Source organism: Mobula birostris, chromosome 2, assembly GCF_030028105.1.
Source record: "Mobula birostris isolate sMobBir1 chromosome 2, sMobBir1.hap1, whole genome shotgun sequence".
Classification (NCBI taxonomy): Eukaryota; Metazoa; Chordata; class Chondrichthyes; order Myliobatiformes; family Myliobatidae; genus Mobula; species Mobula birostris.
In genome coordinates this window covers 122,599,668-122,608,458 of record NC_092371.1, presented here as the reverse complement: position 1 = coordinate 122,608,458, position 8,791 = coordinate 122,599,668, and the positions used below count along the sequence as shown (strand labels likewise).

At 44.3% G+C, this 8,791-nt stretch overlaps 1 protein-coding gene across 2 annotated transcripts in view; it reads right to left on the bottom strand.

Moving 5' to 3' along the window:
* Positions 1 to 3,548: 3,548 nt before the first annotated feature.
* The window catches only part of LOC140209259 (uncharacterized), a 96,544-nt gene continuing 91,301 nt past the window's right edge, over positions 3,549 to 8,791 (bottom strand). The window contains exons 5-6 of one of the 2 annotated variants that reach the window (XM_072277633.1): positions 5,861 to 5,939; positions 3,549 to 4,126 (exon numbers count right to left, since the gene is read on the bottom strand). In XM_072277633.1, the coding sequence (XP_072133734.1) occupies positions 4,025 to 4,126; positions 5,861 to 5,939 (181 nt within the window). In that variant the 3' untranslated portion in view covers positions 3,549 to 4,024. The remainder of the gene's footprint in view (positions 4,127 to 5,860; positions 5,940 to 8,791) is intronic. The other variant, XM_072277634.1, reaches the window with a different exon arrangement.

Sequence of the window (8,791 nt, the reverse complement as noted above, 5' to 3'; positions counted from 1 at the left end):
GAAACAAACTGTCAAGCTTTGGGAAGAAACCCTGCATGAGGACCACGTTCAGCATATAGGACAAGATTGAAATCCGACTGAATGGTGCCACAACAACAACCTCTCACTCAATGTCGGTGATGATCGACTACAGCAGGAAGAAGCCAAAGGTCCATGAGACAGTCATTAAGAGATCAGAGGTGGAGAAAGTAAATAATTTAAAATTCCTTGGCATTATCGTATCAGAGGATTTGTTGTGGGATCAGCACAGGAGTGCCCCCACAAAGAAGGAACACACACCAGCCCCTCTACTTTCTTAGAGGTTTGTGTGTAGATCCGGAATGTCATCTAAAGTTTTGACAAACTTTTATAGATGCACAATGGAAACTATCCTAATTGGTTGTATCATGCCCAGGAATGGAAGCCTACGAAAAGAAGTGGATACAGCCCAATACATCACAGGCAAAGCCCTCCCCACCATTGAACACATTTGAAAGGAGAGCAGCATCCAACATCAAGGACCCCCATCATCCAGGCTTTGCTCTCTCCTTGCTATTCTCATTGGGCAGGAGGAACAGTTATGACCCTAAAACCATCAGGCTCCTGAACCAGCATGGATAACTTCACTCACCTCAACAGTGAACTTACTCCTCAACCTACAGATTCACTTTCAAGGACTCTACAACTCATGTCCTCAGTATTATTTATTTACTTTTTTATTTGCACAATGTCTACTTTTTCATATTAGTTGTTTGTTAGTATGTATGTATATTTTTTCATAAATTATATTCTGTTTCTTTATTTTCCTGTAAATGCCTGCAAGGAAAAAGGATCTTAAGGTAGTATATGGGGATTTGTTAATAATTGACTTTGACCTTAACTTGACGCTCTTCCTCAAAGAACAGTGAAGGAGAGTATGTTGATATTTTAAGGCAGAAGCAGATCGATTCTAAATAAGCGAGGGGATGAAAAACTACCAGGAGAGAGTGGGGATGTATAACTAAGTTTACAATTGGCTCAACCATGATATTATTGAATGAAGAGCAGGCTTCTGACCTGCTCCTACTCCTAATTCATCTGTTCCTTTGTTATTTTGTTTGACTATGCTCCCTTAAACCTGTTCCATCTTACGCATCATTGGCAAGATCACTTGTGTTGAAGAATCTAAATGCTCTAACATTTGGACGACCTGTCCCTCAGGATACCAGAAAGGTGTCTGTACAAAATCCTCAACATCCACTGGCTGGATAAATGAACCAACATCGATGACCTTTCCCAGATCAATGTCCCCAGCAGTGAGTGCTGGTTACACTGAGTTAGGATTGTCGCTCAACTAATTCCTGATAAAGGCACACTGTTCTAAGCTCCATTGTGGGAAGAGTTAACCAGGTGGGCAAGAAAATTGATTCAAGTATATCCTCCAAGGACGAAAAACCTAACATGCCTTGCTCCCTGATTTTTGAAAAGGAGAATAACACTGTCTGTGTGAATCCATACAGCATCTGGTAACCCTGTGATCTCTGTCTCAGAGATCCACATCGGAATATCCTTCAAGACCCTCACAAGGCATCAGGTCACGATGGTGTACTTAAAACCTGTGCCAACCTACTGGCTGGAGTGTTCAAGGACATCTTCAAACTCTCTCTGCTGCTGTCAGAGGTTCCTCCTGCTTCAAAAGGGCATCAATCACACCAGTGCCCAAGAAGAATAGGGTGATCTGCCTCAATGATTATAAGACCATATGACGTAGGAGCAGAATTAGGCCATTCAACCCATTGTGTGTACTTCACCATTCAATCATGGCTGATTTATTATCCCTCTCGAACGCATTCTCCTGCCTATTAATGCCTCCACAATCCCTTCAGCTACCTCTTTCAGAATCCTGGGGTGCTGTCCATTTGGTCAAGGGGACTTGTATACAGATATTTCAGCCTCCCAAGCGCCTTCTCTTTGATTATAGCAACTACTCTCAGTTCTGCCCTCTGACAATCTCAGATTTCTGGCATACTGCTGGTGTCTTCTCTGACCCCATTACCGCCTCTCCAGCATCATTTGCCAATATCCATTCTCATCTCTCTTTTACTCTATATATCTGACAAAGTTTTGGTTTCCTCTTTTACATTACTCTCTAGTTCACCTTCATATTTCAGGTTTTTGCTCCTTACGACTGTTTTAGTTGCAGAGGGTATGCCATCACTCAGTAGCACTCTAATCTACTGTAATGAAGTGTTTTGAGAGGTTGGTCATGGTTAGGATTTACTCCTGCCTGGGTGAACAAGGCCCCAAACTCATTGCACTTTGCCTACCACTACAGCAAGTCTGCAGCACCCACAATCTCACTGGCTCTGCACTTGGCTTTGGAGTAACTGGATAACAGCAATACCTACGTCAGGCTGTTGTTTATCAATTATCAGTTTTAAATGCCAGTACCAATCAACGAACTTCAAAACCTGGGCCTCTGTACCTCCCTCTGCAACAGGATCCTTGACTTCTTTATCGGGAGACCACAGTCTGTCCATACCAGAATTAACACCTCCTCTTCACTGACAATCAACACAGGCACACCTCAAGGATGCATTTCTTTTGTCCACTGCTTTACTCTCTCTACACTCATCACCGCTGTGCGGCTAGGCACAGCTCAAATGCCATCTATTATTTTGCCGATGTTGATGGCAGAATCTCAGATGACGATGAGGAGCTGTATGGGAGTGAGATAGATTGGCCAGATGATTGGTGTCACAACAACAACCTTGCACTCAGTGTCAGCATAACAATGTAATTGATTGTGGACTTCAGGAAGAGGAAGTCGGGCAAACACAGTTGTCTGAGGGGTCAGTGGTGGAAAAGGTGAGCAGCTTCAAGTTCCTGAACATCAATGTCTCAAACAACCTATCCTGGGCCAAACACATTGAAGCAGTCATGAAGAAAGCACACCAGTGGCTTTACTTCATTAGGAGTTTGAGGAGATTTTTTGGTATGTCACCGAAGACTGCTGCTGATTTCTACAGAAGTTTGGTGGAGAGCATTCTGACTGGTTGCATCACAGCCTGGAGTGTGGGCTCCAATGCAGAGGATTGCAAGAGGCCGTACAGCGTTGTAGACGCAGCCAGCTCCATCACAAGCACAGCCCTCCTCACCATCGAGCCCATCTTCAAGGAACGGTTCCTTAAGAGGACAACATCCATCACTAAAGATTCACCATCTGAGCATGCCCTTTCTGCCCTACCACCCTCAGGAAGGAGGTACAGGTGCCTGAAGACCCACATTCAACAATTCAAAAACAGCTTCCTTCCCTCCACCATCAGATTTCTGAGTTGTCCATGAACCCATGAACACACTATTTTTTTTGTAACTTACAGTAACTTTACATCTTGCCCTGTACTGCTGCCATAAAACAACAAATTTCACGACTTATAGTGACATAAGCCATGACAGTTTAAAGTGGAGAAGGAGCATTCAGGGCAGCAGAACTGACTTCCAGTTAGAGACAGAAACCCAACCTAAATGATGGAAGGAGCAGGCCACCACACAGACCCTTCCCCACACCCATTTCTGACTTCTTATCCTATCAGGTGCTACCTACCCCACTACTCTCTGAGCCCATACTGGCCACTTCAGAACCTGCAGAACAACACTGGAAACAGGTCCACGAGGGACTTCCTGAGAAGATATGTGTCTCTTGACCAAAGCAACGTGGCTGACACTTGACTCGACACCTTCTCAAGGAGGCTTTGTCTGCATCACTCTGTTACTGACTCACTGAATTGCCAATAGCTTCACATAGAAAAGTATCCTTTATTTAACTAAATCCTTATACAAGTGGGGGATTTCTAGCCCCAGTGTTTATCACATTCTCCAGCAGTGGACAAGCAACGTGGTAGAGTCACAGCTTGCATCAAGGCCTCAGGCTCCTCATCATACATCAGTCCACTGAAGTACCAAAGATTGCCCCATGGGGCTGTCTCCTCATCCTGACCCCACCTTCACCATGACTGTGCCTTCCCTGAGGTTCCTGTAGTGCCTTCTCCAGTGGGAAAAGAGTGGCTCATCCATGGGGTGGCAGCTCACGGGAGTCAGGATGCTGAAGGAGTGGAAAGGTTGCCAGGCTGTACAGGAGCAGTGATGCCAGGTGCAGGCTGTGGGCGGCCTAGAGGTGTGGGGAAAACAAAACGAATATACAGTCAGTACTGCAGTCGCGGTTATGGGAAGTGAGATTCTACATTTACACACACAGATATCACTTCATTGTTGGCACATGATGACCGACAGGACTGACTCCCCAAGTAATCCAGAAGACCAGATCTCCTCATCATCAACTGGAATCATGGAATCTTTCACAACCTTTGAGCTTTCATTGAATATGCCTCCAGCAGTTGTGTACAGAATCACTATTGTGTTTTTGACTCAGATACTTACATACTACAGCTAATCATGACAACGACTCTAAAGAGAATGGGAGAAGAGGAGGCACTGAATGAAAAAGAGGGGTGTCAACCAAGTCTAGGAAGAGTTGTGCTTGTGTGTGTGTGCGCGTGCGCATATGCGCACATACACATGTATATACCTGAGCATGTATCTACTACTGTAACAGTATTGTAAAAGAATTGTATAGAACATGTCACACCAATGTCTGTGAATATTTCTCAGCAATCAGGCATTACATTATTCTTCAGTTTAAAGCCCATGGTATGACAGGAAGGTAACTAGCTTGGATAGAAGATTGGCTGACTGTCAGGAGGCAAAGAGTGGGAATTAAAGGGCCTTTTCTGGTTGGCTGCTGGTGACAAGTTGTCTTCCGCACGTGTCGGTTGTTGGGACCTCTTCTTTTCACGTAATGTGTCAGTGATTTGGATGATGGAATTAATGGCTTTGTGGCCAAATTTGCACTCAACATGAAGTCAGATGTTGTAGCAAGGAAGCAGGAAGCCTGCAGAAGGATTTAGACAGATTAGGAGAATGGGTAAAAGAGTGGCAGATGGAATACAGTGTGGGGAAGTGTATAGTCATGCACTTTGGTAGAAGAAATAAAGGCATAGACCATTTTCTAAACAGGGAGAAGTTTCAGAAATTAGCGGTACAAAAGGACTTGGGAGTCCTTGTGCAGGATTCCCTGAAGATTAACTTGCAAGGAAGGCGGATCAATATAAGAATTTATCTGAAGAAGACTAGAACATAAATAGAAAAATGTAGTGCTGAGGCTTTATAAAACATTGGTCAGATCACACTTACAGTATTGTGAGCAGTTTGGGCTCGTTATCAAAGAAATGATGTGCTGGCATGGGGAAGGGGCCAGAAGGGGTTCACGAGAATGATCCCAGGAATGAAAGGGTTAATGGATGAGGAACGTGTAATGGCTCCAGGCCTTTACTGATTGGAGTTAAGAAGAATAAGAGGAGATCTTACTAAAACTTATCAAATATCGAAAGACCCAGATAAAGTGGATATGGAGAGGATGTTTCCTAGAGTGGAGGAGTCCAAGACTAGAGGCCACAACCTCAGAATACAATGACATCTCTTTAGAACAGAGATGAGGAATTTCTTTAGCCAGAGGATGGAGAATCCATGGAATTCATTGCATAAATAGTTTTGGAAGCCAAGTGATTTGGTAAATTTATAGCGAAGGTTGATGGGGTTGAAAAGGATAATAAATCAGCCATGATGGAATGGTACAGTAGACTCAATGGGCTGAATGGCCTAACTCTGTTTCTATGTCTTATCATTTTGTGGTCTAACTCCTCCTTCTCTAGCTCCATAACTCCTCCAACCATCACTGTCCCTCTTCCAAACATTTCTGCTTTCCTCACAGTCTCCACACATCATTTGACCTTCACACATAATCTCCCACTGTAAAATCCAGCCCCATAACCAAGCTCTTACTCACCCATCCTCTAGGCTCCTTCCACGGGTCAGATTCAATGCTTGTCTGTTGCCACTTCAGTGAAGCACCTTGGGATGTTTCTCTAAATGAAAGATGAAAGGTAAATGGAAATTGTTAGATGAGATGTTTAAGAGTTCCTTCAGTGGAGGCCTTCAGTTTATCACCCACATCTCCCCTATTTCTCGCACTTCGGCTCTTACCCTATCATAACCCCACCCCTCATTCAGGCAGAATGAGTGTGACGGTATTCCTGAGTCTCCACCTGGGACTCGCATGACTGACAGTAGTGAAAACCGAGGGGAAGCTACTGACACAATGAAGGAAGCCCTGAACACCACCAGAGATGGAGGACCTTCATTGCCCTAAAAGCCAGTGCATAACAGGAAGTAAGTAAGATCTCTTCATTCTGCTGCTGTATGTATCTCAGGGGATTTATCCCCTCTAATATGCCTCCAGACTGCAAACATCTACTCCTCTGTGATCTGTATAGAGTCCATGACCTCCCTGCCATTTTGCCTCACTTCTATAGACTCTGTGTTCATCTCCGAGTAAATACAGATGCAAAACATCCATTTAAGATCTCCCATCTGATCTTCAAGAGGACCAATTTTGTCCCTTGCAGTCCTTTTGCTTTTAATATATCCGTCGAAGCCCTCGGGATCCTCCCTCACTTTGTCTGCTAGAGCAACCTCATTCTTTCTTTTAGCCCTCCTAATTTCCTTCTCTAGTGTTCTCTTGCATTCCTTATACCCCTCAAGTACCTAATTTGTTCCTTCCTCCCAAACCAGGGCCTCAACGTCTCTTGAAAACCAAGGTTAATCTGTTGCGCTTACCCTTTATTCGGACAGGGACACGCAAACGTTACTCTCAAAATTTCACTTTAGAAAGCTTCCCGCTCACCAAACATGTTTGCCAACAAACAACCTGTCCCAATCAGCACTTGCCAGATCATTTCTGAAACTATCAAAGTTGGCCTTTCTTCATTTTACAATCTCAACCCATGGACCAGGCCTATGCTTCTCCAGAATTATAGTGAAATTAATGGCATTATGATCACTAAATGTAAAGTGTTTCCCTACACAAATTTCTGTCACCTGCCCTGTCTCATTGCTTAATAGGCGATCTAGTATTACACTCCATCTATGTTGCGACTTTTATGCATCGATGAAGGAAACTTTCCTGAACACGTTTGACAAACTCTGTCCCATACAGCCCTTTTATAGAATGGGAGTCCCAATCAATAGGTGGAAAGTTAAAATCACCGACTATAACAACTTCATGTTTCTTGCAACAGTCTGTGGTCCCTCTACAAATTTGCTCTTCTAAATCCTGCGGACTGTTAGGTGGTCTATAAAATAATGCCATTAACATGGTCATACCTTTCTTATTCCCGCTTTCCACCCACATAGCCTCAGTAGACGAGCTCTCCAGTCTGAGCACTGCAGTGACATTTTCCCTGACTAGTAATGCCACCCCTCCCCTTTAATTCCTCCTGCTCTACCACATCCAAAACAATGGAACCACAGAACAATCAGCAGCCAGTCCTGCCCCTCCTCCAACCAAGTCTCACCAATGGCTACAATGTCATAGTTCCACGCGCTGATCGATATCTTAAATTTATTCTCCTCTCCTACAATACTCCTTGCATTGAAACATACACAATTCAACACATTAAATACACCATGCTCAAACTGTTGACCATTCTGATCCTTTATTTGGGATATCAAACCCTGGATCTCCGCTGGGAGATACAACACTACCTGATGTATTGCATCACACATAATTAAGTTCAACGTAATCCACTGCTTTGCAGCATATGAATGACTAATTACTACAGTAAAATAAGGAGGTAGCAGCAGGCATAGGCCACTCCTGCCCCCTCAGACTTGTCTCCACATTCTGTATGAATGTGACTAAGCTGCTGACAGCCAAGCAGCTGAGGATGAGCCTAAGGAATCACTGATCCAATCTTAGTGCCAGGGTTTCAGGCCTTGCTGTTAGTGAGGGGAGTCTCCACCTCCTGCACTTACACAACTCACCCACCTTAGGAAAGCCCTGATGTCACCGAATCCAGTCCAGGAGGGGGAGGTGTCCTCTGCACGAGTGCGACCCTCCAGATGCGAGTGTCTAACCGGAACATGCCAGCCCTTTCAATCTGTCAGCCTGGTTGGTTGCTATCGTGGGTGCACTTTGTACATATTGAGTCTATCAATGGACATGGAAGTGTACCCTCTTTTAGCATTTAGTTCATGGACAGTCTGTATTTAGCTCCATCCAGGTTCATTAATCCCTCAAAATCTATTAACCCCTGTTTTGAAATCATTAAGGAGCCATGAGGCCTTTAAACGTTCTCTATCATTTAATAAGATCGTGACCGATCTGGTCTTGGTCTGGGCCCCACATTCCTGCTTCTTCTCTACAATGACTGACTGCTGTTACGATAAAAGTATAGCTTATGCTGGTCTTGACTGAATTACGTGCCTTAGTCCTCCCAGTGCCAGAGGAGAACTCCCTCCTCTCCTTCATCTCAAAAGAGCCACACATTCTATAAGTTTTTAGATCCACCCAGAAGGAGAGCTATCCTCTCAACTTTCACCCTGTGGAGCCCCTTCCATTAAACTTCAATGAGATCTCCTCTGATTCCTCAAATTCCCAAAGAACCTCACCCAACCTGTTCTACTTTTTCCTCATAAAACATACACCAGACAGAGGCATGGGCAATATAATCACACCACCGTTAAAGTATACAACAACAGGAATCTCAGCACTGAAACCTGAGGTGTACCACTGCTCACCGGCTTGCTACACTGAAACAACCTTCAGCCACCATTATTTGCAACCACCCCTTCCCCTCCAACCACCACCACCACCATTTGCAGAGCCAGTTTTAGATCGAATTTGCAAAACTGCCCTTGGATCCCATGGGCTCTAACC